This window comes from Mobula birostris, chromosome 7 (assembly GCF_030028105.1).
Source record: "Mobula birostris isolate sMobBir1 chromosome 7, sMobBir1.hap1, whole genome shotgun sequence".
Lineage (NCBI taxonomy): Eukaryota > Metazoa > Chordata > Chondrichthyes > Myliobatiformes > Myliobatidae > Mobula > Mobula birostris.
The window spans coordinates 104,449,231-104,471,089 of record NC_092376.1 but is presented as its reverse complement, the minus strand read 5'-3'; the positions used below and the strand labels follow the sequence as shown (position 1 = coordinate 104,471,089).

Genomic DNA, 21,859 nt, shown 5'->3' with positions numbered 1-21,859 from the left:
GGCTAGCTTACTTTCATATTCCATCTTTTCCTTCTTAATAACTTCTTTAGTTGCTGTCTGTTGGTTTTTAAGAGCTTCTCAAACCTCTAACTTCCCACTAATTTTTGCTCTATTATATGTCCTCTCTTTGATTTTTAAAATGGCTTTGACTTTTCTTGTTAGCCATGGTGTGCCATCTTGCCTTCAGAATGCTTCTTTGGGATATATATATATATATATATATATATATATATATATTTTTCTATCTATCGGTCTCTGTTGCCTTCCTCTTTGGGATATGGATATATCCCAACTCCTCTCCCATGCCTCAGTAAGTCCCTTTACTTCACTCTAATACTGTTACATCTGACTTCAGCTTCTTCTCCACTTTCACAGTGAATTCAATCATATTACGATCACTTTCCCTTAAAGGTTCTTTTACCTTAAGCTCTCTAATCAACTGCTGTTCATTGCACAACACCAAGTCCAGAATAGCTGATATGCTACTGGGCTTAACTATCAGCTGCTCTAAAACACCATGTCATAGGCATTCCAGAAATAGCCTTCTTGAAATCCAGCACCAACCTGATTGTGCCAATCTACCTGTGTGTTTGAAATCCCCCATGACTATTGTAACATTGCCCTCTTGGCATGCATCTTCTATCTCCTATTGTAATTTGTAGATCACGTCCTTACTACTGTTTGGGGGCCTGTATATAACTTCCATCAGGGTCTTTTTACCCTTGAAGTTCCTTAGATCTATCCACACTGATTCAACACCTTCCGGCCCTATGTCACCTTGTTATAGATTGAATTAAGTAACTGAAATGTCTTTGTTAAGGATCTGCATAGGGATTCTGCAATAGGATTAGTTATAGAGACACAACAATGTTTTTCCTGTTCATAGACATCTCAAACTTCCTGCACTAATGAGGAGTTTCCTCAGATTGTAACAAACCTCTGTTCTCTGTTTTTTCTAAAGTACAGGATAATGATGCAAATTTTCTCATCTATTCAAACACAATTGAAAATGCAATCTGTTTTGCAAATTTACAGTAAGATGATCATATTCTGCATGCATAAGTGGAATTGTACAGGTTATATATGTAACACACCTCAGTCACGTACTGTAAATGTACTTTGAGTTTAACTTTAGTAGCTGCATCTCACTGTCATTGGCAGGCCAGCCCTTACCCAGTACACGGAGTCACAACATGACAGGAGCTCACCTTATGGCCAGGGAAAGTGGTCCTTTCCTCTCCATCCTGGGTATAGTGAGTCTCAGCATAACTTGGTGCCAGCAGCTGCCTGAAAATCAGACAAAATTACATTTAACACATCAATAATATTGACAAGGCTTTGGCATATCAGAATTATTTTTCAAATAGTAGATTAGTTTCCTGCAAGTCTCTGTTTTACAAGAATCAAGATCAATCCCGAATCCTAGGGGTGTACTGAGGGAGTGTGATACTGTCAGAGACCCCATCGATTGGATGTGGTACTAAGCCTAGATCCTGACTGCTCTCTCAGATAGGCATGAAGTATGGCCTGGCACTACCTCAATAAACTGCTGGAGACCTGCCATTGGTCTCCAGACCTCTCATCTGAATATGTACGTACATTTAATGGTAGGTATCTCTGAAATATTCTGGTTTGCAAAATTGCTTCAGTTTTCCTTATTTACAATCATTATAGCACTATGTGAGAAGAGCTTTAACATAAGAGCATAAAAGAGAGAAGGGACTTGTCCATTCAGCCCCTCACTCTTGCTTCAACATTCACCATGACCTTCTACCTTAACTTTGTATTCCTCTACTATCTATATTTGCCTTGTACCAGCAAGAAGCTTTATTTTGAATAATCTGGGCCTCTGTAGCCTTCTCAGATATTGAACCCTGTGCATGAAAAAAAACTCCCCTCATATCAGTGCCAAATGACCTCCCTCTTCTTCAGAGATTGCGATTTTCCTTACTAGATTCTTAAGACAAGTTACTTATTTCACCTCATCCAGCTTGGTGAGTCCTTGTAAGGACCTTGTAATTTCCACTGAGATCTGTTTGAGTTTTTCTAAACTCCAGAGAGTACAAGCCTAATTTACTCAATCTCCCCTCATACGGCAAACTGAATATTTCTTAAACCAGTCCAATGAACCTTAGCTGCATTTCCAAAATGACAAGTATATTCTCTGTTTGATAAGAATACCAAAAGTATACGCATTAGTCCTAGAGAGACACAGCATGGATACAAGCCCTTCAGCCCAGCAAGACCAAAGTGATCAACAAGGACCATTTTTACATGAATCCTACCTGAAGCCATCTTATTTTCTGTACATTCTTATCAACCTCCTCCTCATCTTCACACTAGCGGCAGCTTACCGTGTCCAGTTACCCTACCAACCCATGGAATGTGGGAGGAAACCAGAGCCAGAGCACAGGAGGAAACCCATGCAGTCATTATTTTTTTCTACAGCACATTAGAAAAATGGGTGTTGTGCAATGGTCTGGAGGTGATAAAAGAGCTTAAGGTTAAGAAACCCTTGGGGAACAGTGATCACAATATGATAGAGTTCACTTTGAAATTTGAGAAGGAGAAGCTAAATTCCAATCTGTTGGTACTTCAGTGGAATAAAGGAAATTACAATGGCATGAGAGGAGAACTGGCTAAAGTTGACTGGAAAAGGACACTAGCAGGAAGGACAGCAGAGCAACAATGGCTGGAGGTTCTGTGAAAAATGAGGTAAGTCCAAGACAGGTATATTCCAAATAAGAAGAAATTTTCAAATGGGAGAAGGACACTACCGTGGCTGACAAGTGAAGTCAGAGCCAAAGTAAAAGCAAATGAGAGGGCAAACAAGGAAGCCAAAGCTAGTGGGAAGATAGAGGATTGGGGAGCTTTTTAAAACTTGCAGAAGGAAGCTAAGAAGGTCATTAGGAAGGAAAAGATGAATTATGAAAGAAAGCTGGCGACTATACAAAGAAGATACTATAAGTTTTTTTTAAGTATTTAAAGGGTAAGAGAGAGTTGAGGATAGATATAGGACCAATAGGAAATGATCCTGGAGATATTGTAATGAGAGATGCTGAGATCGCAGAGGAACTGACTGTGTATTTTGCATCAATCTTTAGAGTTGAAGACATCTACAGTATACCGGACATTCAAGAGTGTCAGGGAAATGAAGTATGTGCAGTGAAAATTACAACTGAGAACGTCATCAGGAAGCTTAATGGTCTGAGGGTGGATAAATCTCCTGGACCTGATGGAATGCACCCTCCGGTTCTGAAGGAAGTAGCTGGAGAGATTGCGAAGTCATTAACAATGATCTTTCAAGAATCGATAGATTCTGGCATTATACTGGATGACTGGAAAATTGCAAATGTTAATCCACTATTTAAGAAGGGTGGGAGGCAGCCAAAAGGAAACTATAGACCTGTTAGCCTGACATCAGTGGTTGGGAAGTTGTTGGAGTCGATTGTTAGGGATGAGATTACGGAGTACCTGGAGGCACATGACAAGACAGGCCAAAGCCAGTATGGTTTCCTGAAAAGAAAATCCCACCTGACTAACCTACTGCAACCCTTTGAGGAAATTATAAGCAGGGTAGACAAAGGAGATCCAGTAGACATGGTGTACTTGGATTTTCAGAAGGCCTTTGACAAGGTGCCGCACATGAGGCTGCTTAGCAAGATAAGAGCCCATGGAATTACAGGGAAGTTACTAGTGTGGGTGGAGCATTGGCTGGTTGGCAGAAAACAGAGAGTGGGAATAAAGGGATCCTATTCTGGCTGGCTGCCGGTTACCAGTGGAGTTCCACAGGGACCGGTGTTGGGACCACTGCTTTTTACAATGTATATCAATGATTTGGACAATGGGATTAATGGATTTGTGGCTAAATTTGCCGATGATACAAAGACAGGTGGAGGGGCGGGTAGTGTTGAGGAAACAGAGAGCCTGCAGAAAGACTTAGTTTAGGGAAATGAGCAAAGGAGTGGCAAATGAAATACAATGTTGGAAAGTGTATGGTCATGCACTTTGGTGGAAGAAATAAATGAGCAGACTATTATTTAGATGGGGAGAAAATTCAAAATGCAGAGATGCAAAGGGACTTTGGAGTCCTTGTGCAGAATACCCTAAAGGTTAACCACCAGGTTCAGTCAGTGGTACAGAAGGCAAATGCAAATGTTGGCATTCAGTTCTGGAGGTACAGAATACAAGAGCAGGGATGTGATGTTGATGCTCTATAAGGCACTTGTGAGACCACGCTTGGAGTATTATGTGCAGTTTTGGGCTCCTCATTTTAGATAGGATATACTGACATTGGAGAGGGTTCAAAGATGATTCACTAGAATGATTCCAGGAATGAAAGGGTTACCGTATGAGGAACATTTGGCAGCTCTTGGGTTGTATTCACTGGAGTTCAGATGAATGAGGGGGGAATCTCATAGAAACATTACGAATATTAAAAGGCCTGAACAGATTAGATATGGCAAAGTTATTTCCCATGGTAGAGGAGTTTAGGACAAGGGGTCATGACTTCAGGATTGAAGGATGTCCATTTAGAACAGAGATGCTGAGAAATTACTTCAGTCAGAGGATGGTAAATCTATGGGATTTGTTACCACAAGCAGCTGTGGAGGCCAAGTCATTGGGTGCATTTAAGGCAGAGATCAATGGGTTCTTGATTAGCCAGGGCATCAAAGGGCATGGGGAGATGACTGGAAGAATTGGATGAGCCCATGACTGAATGGTGGAGCAGACTCGATGGGCCGAACGGCCTACTTCTGCTACTATATCTTATGGTCTTATTACAGGCCCTTCAGCCCACAATGTGGTGCCGACCATGTATCCATATAACCTACCCTAGAAACTGCCTCGAATTACGGTCACTTGGAGAACATGCAAGTTCCATACAAGCAGCACCATCAGGTAGGATTAAACCTAGGTCACTGAAGTTGTGAGGTCAGTCCATCACGAGTAAAGCCCTTCCCACCATTCAGCACACCTACCCAGGACATGCTCTCTTCTTGCTGCTACCATCAGGAAGAAGGTACAAGAGCCTCAGGGCTCACACCACCAGGTTCAGGAATAGTTATTACCCCTCAACCATCAGGCCCTGGAACCAAAGTGAATAATTTCACTCAACTTCACTTGCCTCATCATTGAAATGTTCCCACAACCAATTGATTCATTTTCAAGGACTCTTCATCTCAAGTTCTCTATGCGTATTGTTTATTTATTTATTATTACTATTTCTTTCTTTTTGTATTTGCGTAGTTTGTTGTCTTTTGCACACCGGTTGAATGTCCAAGTTGGTGTGGTCTTTCTTTGATTCTACAATGGTTGTTATTCGATTATGGATTTATTGAGTATGCCCACAAGCAAATGAATCTCAAGGTTGTATATGGTAACAGATATGTACTTTGACAATAAATTTATTTTGAAATGTGGTAAGATATACTTGCTTCTCTATTCAAATCGTCTCATAATAGAGGTCAACATAACATTCGCCCTTTTGGTCACTTGCCACGACTGCATGTTGGCTTTAAGTGACTTGTGTACAAGCATACTGAGCAAAACACACCATATATCTCACCACTTAATATACTCTGCTCTTCTGCTTTGTCCAACAAAATGGTTGACCTCTCATTTTTCCTTATGGCGTTCCATCTGCCATGTTCTTATTCACTCACTCCTTATTTCCATGAAGCCTCATTACAGCCTCCTCCATATCACAATCCCATCTAGGTTAATATCATCAGCACACTTGGCAATATAACATCCAGTCCCACCTGCTGAATAAGTGCCACATATTATTAATAGCTAGGTCCTAAGCTCTGAATCACAATAAAAGCTTGTCTCAGCCCATCAGCCCGTGAAGGAGTCATTTGTTCCCACTTTATGCTTTCTGTCCACGAAATTCAGTCCATATCTGATTATCACCCCAATTCCACACTTACTGTGGATCAGCCTCCTTATGGAACCTGAAAAGTCTTCTGAAAAACAAATACATCACATCCAGCAGTTCCCCTCTGTTAGTCACATCACTAAAGATAAGGGGACAGTACAGTGGCATAGCAGTTAACACAATGCTTTATAGCACACCAGCGGTAATGTCATGGTTCAATTGCCTCTGCTGTCCACAAGGAGTTTGTACGTCCTCGCAGTGATTGTGCAGGTTCCTTCCAGGTGCTCCACTTTCCACCAAAGACATACAGGCTAGGGTAAGCAGATTGTGAGCATTCTAGCACAGGAAGTGTGGCAGCACTTGCAGGCTGCCCCTAACACATCTCCGACGCAAGCAGCACACTTAACCATGTACATTTGACAAAAAAATTTAATCTTCAAGTTTTTAAACCTTTAAAAGAAACTGCAGTGAATTTTATTTTCGTTGATCCATGTTGACTCTGCCTAAATCTATTATCCTTTTCAAGGAGGTCTGTTATTATATCCTCTGCTAAGCATTCCAACTTTTCGCTATTATTTACTTCAGGCCAACAGGATAATGATTTTCTCTTTTCCTTCTCCCTCTTAAATAGTAGTCACATTTGCCACACTGCCCTCCACAGGATCAACTCCAGAATCTTTACAATATTGGAAGGAGATAACCAAATATCCACTACCCCTACAGCCACCTCTTTCAAAACTCACAGATGTAATTCATCAAATGAATGGGACCTATGAACTTTCAAGCTCACCAATATCTTTTCTTTTGTGAAATATTGGATCCATCCTTATTCCAATCCATCTTTATTCTCATGAAATGCTTGTTTTCCTTTGGTACACACATTATTTACTTATTTACTGAGATAGTGCCGAGTAGGCCCAGTCCAGCAACCCCCCCCAAATTTAATCGTAGTCTTTGGACTGTGGGAGGAGACCAGAGCACCTGGAGGAAACACATGTGGCCACGGGGAGAACGTACACACTCCACGCGGGCAGGGGCGGGAATTGAACCCTCATGGCTGGCACTGTAAAGCATTGTGCTAACTACTGTACTACCATGCTGCCCCTGCGAAAGCAAGGTTTATTTTCCTCCTATGCTCTTGGAATCGTAGTGACCATCACAACATCAATATCTGATCAGGCCGAAGACAATCAACTTTTGTTCACAGTCATTGAGCTCTCTTGTCAATAGTAACATTGTCCACGCTCACACACGAAAAATAAAAATCTGTTTGTGTTGTTGCTGAAGGGACATAGTGAGCCATTCATAAAAAATATCAAGTGGACTAGTAATGCAACAACCAGTCTCCAGTAATGCATTTCCAGAGCTACAGAGGCACATTGCATTGCAGAGGAGAATACCGACCTAAAGCCAATGAGAAAGTTGAGAAGGGGCACAATTACTTTTACTTTACATTTAGAATTCCAAAGCAATTTGAATAAGTTGAATATGGCATACTACTTTACCTTGTCCAGAACAGTGAAAGCAGAGGACGTGATCTACATTTGAAAGGTGTTAAATTCAAATCTAGTCAGTGAAAACAATGCTGAGTGACTGAGTGGCTAAACAATTAGGGTTCCTAGGGAAGTAGTTAGTATTAAATCAAATATAATTTGCATAGATATAGTTCAGAAATAACATTTTGAAATGCAGAATAAGAGTAACTAGACATGACAAGTGAAATTAAGGAATAATTGGTTCCACTATCCCCTTAGGAAATCTTCATCCTCTGCAGCATTGTTTCTGCAGATTAGTTTTCTCCGGATTAGTTTATCATTTTACAGGCCTGTGTCATGTCCCTTGGATTTACAACCCTTACAAGGAAAGATTTGACTTTAAATTTATGTCTCCAGCATTGGAGCTTTCCTGCTCAATTGCCTGGATTTGATGGAAACTAATCAATATGGATCAATTGTTATGATTAGTCATCATCTCCATTGTCATTGTATCATGTACTGACAAAAGGGCAGAAGGTAAAATGTGACCTTTTTTTTTAACCGATCTATTACTGCCGCTGTAAGAATAGATGGAGAACTGAGTCAGTTTACGAAAATCAAGAGAGGCGTTAGACAAGGGTGTGTTTTCTCCCCTGATTTATTCAATGTGTACAGTGAAACAACATTTCAAAAAATAAGAGACATCTTGGGAATCAAAGTTGGCAGTGAAAACATCAATAATTTTAGATATGCAGATGACACTGTTAATTGCAAGTACTGAGGAAGAACTACAAAACTTAACTGATGTAGTTGAAGCAAGTGCTAAACTGGGTCTATCTATCAATTGCAAAAAGACAGAATGTATGGTGATATCCAAAAAGAAGGAGAATCCTATCTGCAGGCTGAGAATAAATGGGGAAGACATAAAACAAGTACAGAACTTTTGCTACTTAGGAAGCTGGGTGACATCAGATGGCAGGTGCAACACGGACATCAAAAGAAGAATGGGGTGGCAAAAGACACCTTTACGAAAATGAAGAGTATACTGACCAACACCAAACAAGGCATGACAATCTGCCTCAGAGTACTGAAATGTTACGTTTATCCAGTTGTTATATGGCTCAGAATGTTGGACAATATCTAGCAACATGAGGAAATGAATTGTAGCAGCAGAGATGTGGTTTTTGAGGAGGATGCAAAGAATATCATGGACGAAATGAATATCTAACGAGGGTGTCATGAACAGAGCAAACACAAAAAGAGAAATAATGTATGAGATCATGAAAAGGCAACATAACCATTAGACATGCGGCTAGGAAAGAGGAGTTGAAATGCACGGTAATTATGGGAAAGATTGAAGGGAAGAAAGCAAGAGGAAGACAAAGACAAATGATGATGGAGACAGCAGCCAGAGAACTGGAAATGAATACCAATGCAAACAACAGGAATTCTGCAGATGCTGGAAATTCAAGCAACACACATCAAAGTTGCTGGTGAACGCAGCAGGCCAGGCAGCATCTCTAAGAAGAGGTACAGTCAAGAGGTCTCGGCCTGAAACGTCGAATAAATACCAATGAATTGATCTGCTTGACTCGAAACAGGAGTGTGTGGGCCATGGCAGTCAAAGCTCAAACTGGGCATGGCACCTGATGATGATGATGATGATGATCTATTACTGTGTTCTTAGCTATACATTGAAAGGAAAGTAACATTTGCCTAGTGTGGCCTGTTAGTAAAGATCAGGTCAAGAAGGAGGTTAGTTAAACCATGTTCTGTTGAACCAGTTTTTTAATGATGCAGAACGGGTCAAGTGCACGAATGCTAGATCTTCACTCTGCTTAGTCACAGAGAAATACATCATGGAAACAGGCTGTTTGGCCCAATCAGTCTGTCTAACCAAGGTGCCCATGAAAGCTCATCCTACTTGTCCGTGTTTGGCCCATATCCCCCTCAACTTTCTGATCCATGCATTTTTAAATGTTGTTATTATACCCGCCTCAACTACATTCTGCGGCAGCTCATTCCATATATTGTGTGAAGTTACTCCCAGCTCCCTTTTCCCTCTCACCTTAAACCTACGCTCACTTTCTATGGGAAAAGGAAGAGTGTGTGTTCAACTTACACACCTCGATAAGGTCTCAGTCTCCTATGCTCCAAGGAACAGAGTCCTAGCCTGTCCAACTTCTCCCTATTACTCATGCTTTTGTGTCCTGGCAACATTCAGTGTAGTAGTCTTTCAGTCCTTATTGAAGTCTATTTCAAATCCTTTACATTTGCACTGATAACAACCAAGAGACCTGTGCTTATGTTGAAATTCTCATGTCTGCATTTAGACATCTTCTAACTAGATCGCTTTTGGATGCGTGGTTATTGTGCATTTGTGGCTAAATGTATCAGAAATGGGCAAAGGAAATGTGATTGTGCATGATGCTGAAATATACTTAAGCTGCCAACAAGGTAGAGGGTGACAACCTTTGAAACGCAGTTTAAATTCCATTGCGTGCTAGTAGCAAAAGATGTGTGTGCACACACACCAATACCTTAGAGGGAACATTGCGTACATGCACCATTTAAATTAAAAACTAATCCTACACCAGTTATCTCCTGGCTCCTTGTATTGCTTTCAATTAGTTTTAAAGTTTTGGGGTTAGAAAACGTAACAGGGAGAATTAAAGTTTCCGGTTGATGACCGTTAGCTTGAACTGGGAAAAGGCAAAAATCAAAGAGATTGCGGAGAAGGGGGAGAGTGGAGGGGTGGAGAGAACGAAGACTGGAGACCACAGGGGATTGTATCACTGGTGATACAGATGAGAGAGGGTGGTACGGACTGTCAATTATAGCTAATCACTTGAAGACAGTGTAAATTGAGGGAGATCCATGGAAACAATGGGAAACAACACGAGAACCCCGAACACAAAATTGTATAAATTTGAACTAAAATAGGAGGTTGGAAAGATCCTTATAGTCAGGGAGCATGTGTGGAGAGAGAAAATCAGAGTTAGCATAACATCTTAGTAGGTAGTGAATCTCCTATATTTGTTGCCACAGAGAGGCCACATCATTGGGTGTACTTAAGCCACAAAGATTGATAGGTTCTTGATTGGTAAGGGGTAAGGGTAGCATGAAGTAGATAGGAGAATGGGGTTGGGAAAAAAAAATCAACCGTGATTCAGTGGCAGAGCAGACTTGATGGGCTGAATAGCCTAATTTTGTTCCTGTATCTTATGGTCTTATGTCCTAGCTTGATGACTAAAACTTGGATGTTATTTCAGCTTCTCATAATTTGCAACAACTTGCACCAATGGGGCATCTTTAAATGGTCCAAAACTATTTACATTATAATAAACAGAGAAGCAAAGTTATCAAGCCACCTATGCAAAGAGAGTAAGTGTCCTAATGTACGAGGGATAATTGATAAGTTCGTGGCCTAAGGTAGAAGGAGTCAATTTTAGAAAACTTAGCACATTTATTTTTCCACATAGTCCCCTCCTACATTTACACACTTAGTCCAGCGGTCGTGGAGCAAACGGATCCCTTCTTTGTAGAAGTCGGCGTCTTGGACCTCCAGAAAGTGGTCCACAGCAGGAGTGATTGATAATTTTGTGGCCTAAGGTAGAAGGAGTTATTATCTTCAAACTTTCTGCATTTTCACTCAAAGAGTTGAACTGCACGTGCATGTAACGAGAGCTGTATAACTCATCTCCTTCTATCTTAGGCCACAAACTTATCATTCACCCCTGCTGGGGACCACCTGGAAGTCCAAGATGCTCTTGTTACATGCACGTGCAGTTCAACTCTTTGAGTGATAATAGACAACAGGTGCAGGAGTAGGCCATTTGGCCCTTTGAGCCAGCACCGCCATTTACTGTGATCATGGCTGATCATCCACAATCAGTACCCTGTTCCTGCCTTCTCCCCATATCCCTTGACTCCGCTATCTTTAAGAACTCTGTCTAACTCTTTCTTGAAAGAATCCAGATAATTGGCTTCCACTGCCTTCTGAGGCACAGCATTCCACAGATCCGCAACCCTCTGTGTGAAAAAGTTTTCCTCAACTTCGTTCTAAATGGTCTACCCCTTATTCTTAAACTGTGGCCTCTGGTTCTGGACTCCCTCAACATCGGGAAAATGCAGAAAGTTTGAAGTTAATAACTGACCTCCCTCCACCTTAGGGCACGAACTTATCAATCACCCCTGTTGTGGACCACTTCTACAAAGAAGGGATCCGTATGCTCCACGATCGCTGGACTAACTGTGTACATGTAGCGGGGGGGGGGGGGAACGGGGGACTATGTTGAAAAATAAATGTGCTAGGTTTTCCAAAATTGACTCCTTCTACCTTAGGCCACGAACCTATCAATCACCCCTCGTATAGTCAAGGAAGTAGACCTTAAGGGATAGCATGGGAGACAGCAATAGGCTGGTTCAAGGAGTCCACAGTGGCAATTGTGGAAAACATAAAAATGGGAGTGTAACAATAAAGAAGTGTGGAGATCTGGGAGAGGCTGTAACTCTGGAGTAGATTTCAGAAATATGAAGTGATCAGGTTCAGAGGAGTTTGAAAAGAAAGATGAAAATGTTCTAAATAAAGCATTCAGGAACTTAATGACAAATCAAGAATGAGGAATGAAAGGTCTTGGTGTAAGTTACATACTAGGTCAGTGATAAATGAGTTAAACTTTATAAAGGGCCAAAGGTGGGAGGCTAACAGTAGAATAGTTCTAACTTTTGGTAACAAAAAGGCAAATGAAGCAGAAAAATGTAATGAGGGAGAGAGAGACAGGCAGGAGTTTGAGGGAGATACGAAATCAGGAGATGAGTCACAGCAAATACTGTAGGACTGAGATCTTGAACTACCTAAAGCATGACTGGAGAATAGAAAGACTGAAGACAATGATTGGGAGAAATTTCTGCTCATTTAATGCTGGATATTAGGCAAAGAGAATGGAAGATTAGGGAGGAAGGATAATGGTGTGGTGAACTAGAAGTGCAAAACTGATACTATTGGATAAAAAAAAGAGGATAGGGTTGTGGTTCAAAGTTACTGGATAGATCAGGTGATAGATTTTTTAAAAAAGATAAAATAATCTAGGATCTACCTTGCCACATCAAGAGGTACTGTGAGCGCAATCAATTGACCAAAGTCACAAAAACATTGTTAATGTTTCTGAATGTAAAAAGCATATAGTATCTGCCACTGGACATTTTTTCTTCATCTGGATTACTACAGCAGTGGGTTAGATGGGCACTGTGGCTTAATGTTAGCCCTGCATTCATCACAGACTGGAAGTCCGCCTTTGGAAGTTCCAGTGGACTTTAGTTAGTAATGCAGAGGTTCACCTCAATATTTCAAACAAATGGAATTTAAAGCTACATCGATAGCAAGTCATGAAAACCAGATAGGCACAGGATTCATCCTTGCATTGGGCTGATCTCAATCAAGGAAGAAGTAGGCCGACTTCAATCATCTTCAGTGTCATGATATAGCAAGAGTTGGAGGGAGGGGGAAAGGGAAAGACAGAGAAAGAGAGCAATGAACACAGAGAGTGAAAGTAGAGGAAAAGAGCAAGAAAGAAAGGCACTGAATGACCCTTTCTTGGAGAAAGATCACAGAAGGTAAGAAGCTATTCCTAAATTGTTAAGTGTGCCTCTTCAGACTCTTATACCTCCTCTCTGATGGTAGTAAAAAGAGGGCATGACCTGGATGATGAAGGTACTTTGTTACATCTACTGGATGATGGCTAATGAAATGATGCTGTTCAAAATTACTTTCAAGTTCTCTACCACCTCAAGCAACATCCACATGGAAGATTATTGCTAATCTTTCTTTTTCACTTAGTGGAATCCTGGAAGTGCTTACATAACTGTACAACAGAGGTACCTCGGCCCCATGAATTGCAGAAGTTCTACACTATATCTCAGTTTCACTTTCTCAACAACACCTACACTTGAGTAATAAACTTGAACTTTGTCAGTGACATCCACATCACCAGGCTAAAACACAAAATAAAAACAGACAACAGTTGGAATGCTAAGCAGGTCAGCATTTTCTGCTTTTATTTCTCATCTTCAACATCTGCACTTACTTGCTTTTCCACAACACTAAAGTGTCCCGCTCATGATCTTGAGGGTATTCATCTATGCATTCTGATGAGGATACAGGGGAATTGAAGACAAAACTTAGAAATGATACGCAAGAATTCCGATGTTACTCGTCTATCTCTAGGACAAGGGTTTCCAAATTTTTTTATATGGTAAAGACCAATACCAGTAAGCAAAAGGTCCATAAACCCCAGGTTGGGAACTCCTGCTCAAGGAGAAGCACTTGGTTGAACGAGTGAAAGGAAAATAATGCCAGACTGAGCAAAGACCTTAAAGAGACAGACTATTTTAAATGATAGATAAATGTGCACCATTTTATAGCAGCTACAGTATAAAGCCGTTGGCGTGTGGCCAAGTGGTTAAGGCATTCATCTAGTGATCTGAAGGTCGCTAGTTCGAGCCTTGGCTGAGGCGGCGTGTTGTGGCCTTGAGCAAGGCACTTAACCACACATTGCTCTGCGACAACATCGGTGCCAAGCTGTATTGGTCCTAATGCCCTTCCCTTGGACAACATCGGTAGTGTGGAGGGGGGAGACTTGCAGCATGGGCAACTGCTGGTCTTCCATAAAACCTTGTCCAGGCCTGCGCCCTGAAAACCTTCCAAGGCACAAATCCATGGTCTCACAAGACTAACGGATGCCTATACAGTATAAAGCCAAAGAAATAGTCCAACAATTTATATATCTCTTTTAAATAAATACATTGTCAATACACTCTAGTAATCAGATTGCATGTTTTGTAATTTCAGGCATTAAGGCAATTTTATTGATGCATTAGGGTACTTTTTCAAATTAGAGCCAGAAATGTCATCTTTTACTCAGATCCCGAATTTTGCAAGCATTTATGCTAATACTACAATCAACTCCAAGAATTTTCATTTCCACTTCCAAGGCAAACCATTTCTTTATAGGGGCTGCCTAAACAATAATTTTAAAGGGACAGGTTACATTAGGGACTGGAACATCACAATCCTTCTGGAACCATTTTAAATGAACCAACAGAATTTAGTTGTTGCAGTTCAAATGCTCTCAATGATTCAACCAACTGCCATGTTAAGAGTTAAACAGAACTGCTCAGGATCACTTTATTAAGACACAGATTGCTAAGCAGGAAATCCGGCTGAAGGTTTCTGGATGAATGAGTGCTCAGTTATAACAATGCCTATCTGCTGGATAAAACAATTTTACAGATTGCACAACATAGCTTATAATGATGTCTGTCTGTAAAGAAGAATAACTTAATTCTCCTCAATATAATAAGACTAATCTCTTTATCAATATCATCCTTAGAAACAAAACAGTGTTGGATTACAAGACATAGCAGCATTTTAAATCCCGATGATTTGCTTCATTTTGGGGTTTGTCTTGCACCATTTTAACTAGGTCATAAGTCTTCTTCTGAATCCCTGCAGTTTAACTGCAACTGAATAAAATTCTTCTGATGTAAAGATTAATCCAAACACAAAGAATGTGCATTTGTGCAGTAAGGTTTAAGATTTCATGACAAAATTCTTCACAACAAATGAAATATTGTGATAATGTAAGGAAAAGCAGCAGCTAATTTGGACAGTAGAAAGTTAATTAAATGACTTAGATGATAATTGGGCTGGGAACCAAGGCTCTTGTTTGAAGCAGTGTCTGAGATGGTAGGCAGAGCTCTGGCTTGATGTTTTATATGAAAGATAATATCTTTGACAACATAACATCTCCTCAGTGCTGCACTGAAGTATTAACCCTCGAGGCACCGGTTTTGTGAGGAAGGACTGCAATCCAAGGCCCTTTTGCCACTGGACACTAAGGGGCTGGGTCCTGTGAAAGCATTCCGGAAACATATGAAGGGTGTATTTTTCGAAGAGGCCACATGGGTAGCACTGGTACTTTTTACATGAAATGGGAAATAACACACATGTGCCAGTTCTCATTGAAGGGTCTGTGGTGGATGGGGTGAGCAGCTTCAGGTTCCTGGCTGAGAACCTCTTGGACCCAGAACAGATGCAACCATGAGAGTTTGCACCAGTGTCTCTACTTTCTTAGAAGTATAAGGAGTTTCGACATTCTAACAAATTTTTAATGAGATACAGTGGAAAGCATTCTAACTGACTGCATCACAGCCTGATACGGAAACTCCAATGCACAGGAATTCAAGAGGATATAAAGACTGGTAGTTTCAGCCAGTTTTATCACGGGTACAGCTCTCCCTCCTCTCAAGGACGGTTCACGGGTACAGCTCTCCCTCCTATCAAGGATGTTTCACGGGTACAGCTCTCCCTGCTATCAAGGATGTTTCACGGGTACAGCTCTCCCTGCTATCAAGGACAGTTGACGGGTACAGCTCTCCCTGCTATCAAGGACAGTTGACGGGTACAGCTCTCCCTCCTCTCAAGGACAGTTGACGGGTACAGCTCTCCCTGCTATCAAGGACAGTTGACGGGTACAGCTCTCCCTCCTATCAAGGACAGTCGACGGGTACAGCTCTCCCTGCTATCAAGGACAGTCGACGGGTACAGCTCTCCCTGCTATCAAGGACAGTCGACGGGTACAGCTCTCCCTGCTATCAAGGACAGTCGACGGGTACAGCTCTCCCTGCTATCAAGGACAGTCGACGGGTACAGCTCTCCCTGCTATCAAGGACAGTCGACGGGTACAGCTCTCCCTGCTATCAAGGACAGTCGACGGGTACAGCTCTCCCTGCTATCAAGGACAGTCGACGGGTACAGCTCTCCCTGCTATCAAGGACAGTCGACGGGTACAGCTCTCCCTGCTATCAAGGACAGTCGACGGGTACAGCTCTCCCTGCTATCAAGGACAGTCGACGGGTACAGCTCTCCCTGCTATCAAGGACAGTCGACGGGTACAGCTCTCCCTGCTATCAAGGACAGTTGACGGGTACAGCTCTCCCTCCTCTCAAGGACAGTTGACGGGTACAGCTCTCCCTCCTATCAAGGACAGTTGACGGGTACAGCTCTCCCTCCTCTCAAGGACAGTTGACGGGTACAGCTCTCCCTCCTCTCAAGGACAGTTGACGGGTACAGCTCTCCCTGCTATCAAGGACAGTTGATGGGTACAGCTCTCCCTCCTCTCAAGGACGGTTCACGGGTACAGCTCTCCCTCCTCTCAAGGACGGTTCACGGGTACAGCTCTCCCTGCTATCAAGGATGTTTCACGGGTACAGCTCTCCCTGCTATCAAGGATGTTTCACGGGTACAGCTGTCCCTACTATCAAGGACATTTACAAGAGAAAGTGTCTCAGGAAGGTGGCATGGATCATCAGGGATGCCCACATCCTGGTCATGCCCTCATCTTAATGCTGCCATCGAGCAGGAGGTACAGGAGCCAGAGGTCCTACATCTTAAGGTTCAGCAATAGCTTCTTCCCCATTGCCACCAGATTCTTGAACTGACCCAAAAAATCCTTAACTCTACCATAGACTATATACTTTATCTTTTCCTCTCTTTCAGTCTTGCACTAGTGTCATTATGTATATTTTGTACACACTTATGCATAAAATTTTAATTAAAGATTATGTTAATATATGTTTGTCCTGTCTGTTGCTGCAAAAAGCTCATTTTCTTGGCATTTATACCCGCGAATGTTTACCTGTGAAACAACAAACAAACTTGAGAGCATAAACTCAACAACACTATGAATGAAAATATTTGTATTTGTACATCCTGTACATATTATTTTTAAATAACCTTATTGTTGAAATAAAACTATTAATCCCAGATTACCCACATGAGTAAATCCAAAGCAGCACACACTAAATGGTGGAGGAACTGAACAGGTGAGGTAGCATCCATGGAAAAGAGTAAACAATCGATGTTTTGCACTGAGACCTTTCACCAGGACACCGGTTAACTGTTCAAGTAAGAGTTGAATTTACAGGCTTCTCATTCATAGGCATGTAGGCTGCCAACTGAAATCAGACCCCTATCTCTCCCACATTCCTGTCCCTAAACCTTAAGCTGACCCCTAACGACCCTATCCCCAACATCATCCCAAAGAACATATTTGAAAATAAGTCTGAGCTACAACCTCAGCTGAGACCACATCTCAGTATGTCTTTGAACAGACTCTGAAATAACTCCCATATTTCCTAAATTACAAAGTCCAAAGTTAATCATATGAGAATTACTCTCAGCAACTGTGAATTAGAGAGAAAATTATTTGTTCCCTTCTATTCCCTTTTGAAAGTTACTACTAGATCTGCTGTGCTACTGAGCCTTTGCCAGAAACAAAATCAAGATCAGCTGTATTGCAACCTCTTCGCACAATTGCCACATGAAGGAGAGGAAACGCCGCCAATGAATGGCAGAGCCCCATGAGCTAGTGTCCTCAGGGAAATAAATCTGAAGTAGAAAACGTAAATCAAAGCAACTTACAACTTGGGAAGAAGCCACCCTTTGGCCGTGCTTTTGTTGGTTCTTTGAAAATCTGCTGATTAGTCACTATTGTTGGTCTTTCCCCTTGATATTTTACTATTCCTGCTATGATTTGTAACTCCAAAACACAAAACTAATTGAAAGAAAAACATGGAGCTGGGAATAACATGTACTTTTTGTTTTTTACTTTAGTGAAGCACACTCTTATGATTTGGTGGCTTAATCAAGTCAAGTTGCTTTTTATTGTCATTTCAACCATAAACTGCTGATACCGTACACAGTAAAAACAAAACAACGTTCCTCCAGGAGCCTGGTGCTACATGAAACAACACAAAACTACACTAGACTATGTGAGACAGCACAAGGCTACACTAGACTACGTAAAACAACATAAAAACTACACTAGACTACAGACCTACACAGGACTACATAAAGTGCACAAAACAGTGGAAGGCAGTACAATAATTAATAAACCAGACGATAGGCACAGTAGAGGACAAATTACAATATAATAATAAATGATGTAGATGTCAGTCTAGTCTCTGGGTATTAAGGAGTCTGATGGCTTGGGGGAAGAAACTGTTGCACAGTCTGGTCGTGAGAGCCCGAATGCTTCGGTACCTTTTGCCAGATAGCAGGAGGGAGAAGAGTTTGCGTGAGGGGTGCGTGGGGCCCTTCGCAATGCTGTTGGCTTTACAGATGCAGCGTGTGGTGTAAATGTCTGTAGTGGCGGGAAGAGAGACCCCGATGATCTTCTCAGCTGACCTCACTATCCACTGCAGGGTCTTGCGATCCGAGATGGTGAAATTTCCGAACCAGGCAATGATGCAGCTGCTCAGGATGATCTCAATACATCCTTTGTAGAATGTGGTGAAGATGGGGGGAGGGGGGGGTGAGAGATGGACTTAACTCAGCCTTCGCAGAAAGTAGAGACGCTGCTGGGCTTTCTTGGCTATGGAGCTAGTGTTGAGGGACCCGGTGAGATTCTCCGCCAGGTGAACATCAAGAAATTTGGTGCTCTTAACGACCTCAACAGAGGAGCCGTCAATGTTCAGCGGAGAGTAGTCGCTCCGTGCTCTCCTGAAGTCAACAACCATCTCTTTTGTTATGTTCACATTCAGAGACAGATTGTTGGCTCTGCACCAATCCATTAGCCACTGCACCTCCTCTCTGTATGCTGACTCATCATTCTTGCAGATGAGACCCTCCACGGTCGTGTCATTGGCAAACTTGATGATGTGGTTCGAGCTGTGTGTTGCAGCGCAGTCATGGGTCAGCAGAGTGAACAGCAGTGGACTGAGCACACAGCCCTGGGGTGGGGGGGGGGGCCCCGTGCTCAGTGTGATGGTGTTGGAGATGCTGCTTCCGATCCGGACTGACTGAGGTCTCTCAGTCAGGAAGTCTAGGATCCAGTTGCAGAGGGAGGTGTTCAGGCCCAGCAGTTTCAGCTTTCCAATCAGGTGCTGAGGAGTAATTGTGTTGAATGCTGAACTGAAGTCTATAAACAGTATTCGAACGTACGTGTCTTTTTTGTCCAGGTGGGTTAGGGCCAGGCGGAGGGTACTGGCGATGGCGTCGTCTGTTGAACGGTTGGGACGATACGTGAACTGCGGAGGGTCCAGTGAGGGGGGCAGCAGGGTCTTCGTGTGCCTCATGACGAGCCTTTCATACATGAAGTTGTATGCTATTCACGTACTATTACACATAAAAAAGGAAAGGTACACCACTTCCAGAGTTTCTCCGGTTAGCGGACGATTTCCCTCCACGCCTCTCTGACGTAGTGGGGAATCACGTACGAGGCAAGTTACAGCAGTGGTTTGCCATTGCCTTCTGCTGGGTGGGTTTCCAAAGAGAACACCAGCTCGCAACCCAGCACGGATGAAAAGCGTGCAGGGGAGCTGGCTGGATAAAAACTTGGGACCTTTCGTCCCAAAGTCCGGCATTGATGCCACTATGCCAGCAGCCAGGTCTATTACACATAACACGTAATAAATCATGTAAACAAAGAATGCTTAATCGAACAATATATAATACACCATTACTTAAATATTAAATTCAGAACACTCCTCCCTGCTTAGCTATAAACTGCAACTCAATGTAGAATGCATCTGTGCAAAAGTCTAAGGCACATATATCTAGTTTGGATGCCTAAGACTTTTGAATAGTTCTGTATTTGTCAACATAGAGCAGAGAGCAAGTTCATAAATCTGGCAGAAGCAAAGGATGTCGGGAATGGCGAGGGTGGAGTGCTGTAGGAGGGGGATGGGACAGGTGGCAGAGAAGCAGTGCCAGGGATGGGAATTGGCATGGGTGCAGATACACCCAACCCTGAGACAGCGTCCAATTCCATCTTAATTAATTTGCTGTTCACTTCTGCTATATGCCATATTTCTTGTCTCTTATTAATTTTCACATTGTAAATCTCAAGGCTAGCCGGTCCTGTTTCACTCTCATCATTACCAGATTTTTATCAGCATCATGCCGGTAAGCGCTCCTTATGAAACTGCAATTTGACTTTTTAGCTTTTTTGCCTCCCTGAGCAGTCCATTTATTTTTGCCCAACATGCACTTTGTATGTGTCTTACTTTGTTGCATTTTCTGCAAGTTTCCCCTTTGAACTTGCATTGGTCTGGTGTAAGTGAGCACCTGTCAGAACAGTAACACTATTTGTTTGGCCGGGCAGGTTTCTGTTTGTATGTTGCAATTTTGTTTATACTTGCTTTCATTCCTGGCTGCAGCTCAATTGCATCTCTGGCTGTGACTTCCATTGATACAGTGATTTCAACTGGTTTTTTATGAGCCATTTTTGAATGCTTTCTTGTAAGATCCCACAAAATAAGAGATCTCTCAGTGCATTATGATATCTATTACTGAACTGGCAATCTCTTTATTTAGCCACATACACAGAAAAAGACTTCCTTTCCTTTTGATTACACTAATGAAACCTAAAGCATTCTACAATCAACAACGGTATTGGTTCTAAGTGTTCTTGCATTACTTTCATATTGGCAAAGCTCATTGCAGCCTGTTTGGTTGGAGCAATGAAACTTCTAAGTAAACTGCGTGCTTTCCCATTTGTTACACTCAGTAAAACCGACACTCATTTTTCATTGGCCATTTCATTTGCTTCATAATACTGCTCAACTCACTCAGTATGCATCAGACAGTTATCCATTGTGCAATAAAACATGCATTACCTTTCCAATGTAGCCAGCTATTTCTGCTCTTCTTTTATTATTATTATTTGCACCCGGTATTCACTGTTTATGAACCCGTGATTTTTTTCCATTTTCTGCCTCAACTTTTAACTCAACCATCTGTGTCATCTTGCGAAGAAAGCATATTGTGCTTTTTACTTAAAGTGGAACATATTGCTGCACTTCACCAGGTACAGTAGGGAGTCATGTCAGGTTCATTTTAAATCTTACTCATTGGCTCCGGTATGTTTTGTAACTCCAAAACATAAAACCGATCGAAAGGGAAACTGGGTACCAGGGATAATGTGTATGCTTCATTTCTTTCTTTACTGAGGCATGCACTTATGATGTGGTGGTGTAATGATGTAAGCCATTCACATACTGTTACATACAAACCGTAGTGAATTATATAAACAACAAAGAGAGCTTGATCAATCGATATAATTATAATGTTACTCAAATATTGTTGAAATATTAAATACACAATTCCCTTCTGAAAGTTACTATTGAATCATCTCCCATCAGTCCCTTGGGCACTCTAGGTCATAATACCCTGCAGAAGAAATTTACTATATCTCCCCTCCCATCCTCTTCCCCTAAACCCGAGTCCTCCTGTTATTAAATCTTCTGCCAGTGGTATCAGTTTGTCCTTATTTACCCCATTAATTCCTTCTACAAATATGAACACCCCCATATAATCTGCCCTCAGTTTTGACTGCTTTCGGCAGGGGCTGTTCTGTTCTTTTTCCAGTCAATTTCCTGTATATAAAAATACACCACTGTGAAACAGCAGGCTAACACTGACGTAATTTTTCCCCGCACT

General features: G+C 41.9%; 1 protein-coding gene across 1 annotated transcript in view; it reads right to left on the bottom strand.

Moving 5' to 3' along the window:
- Nucleotides 1-21,859, bottom strand: part of adam19b (ADAM metallopeptidase domain 19b) — a 207,509-nt gene that overhangs the window by 83,367 nt on the left and 102,283 nt on the right. The window contains exon 4 of the mRNA XM_072263558.1: nucleotides 1,209-1,287. Coding sequence (XP_072119659.1) covers nucleotides 1,209-1,287 — 79 coding nt within the window. The remainder of the gene's footprint in view (nucleotides 1-1,208; nucleotides 1,288-21,859) is intronic.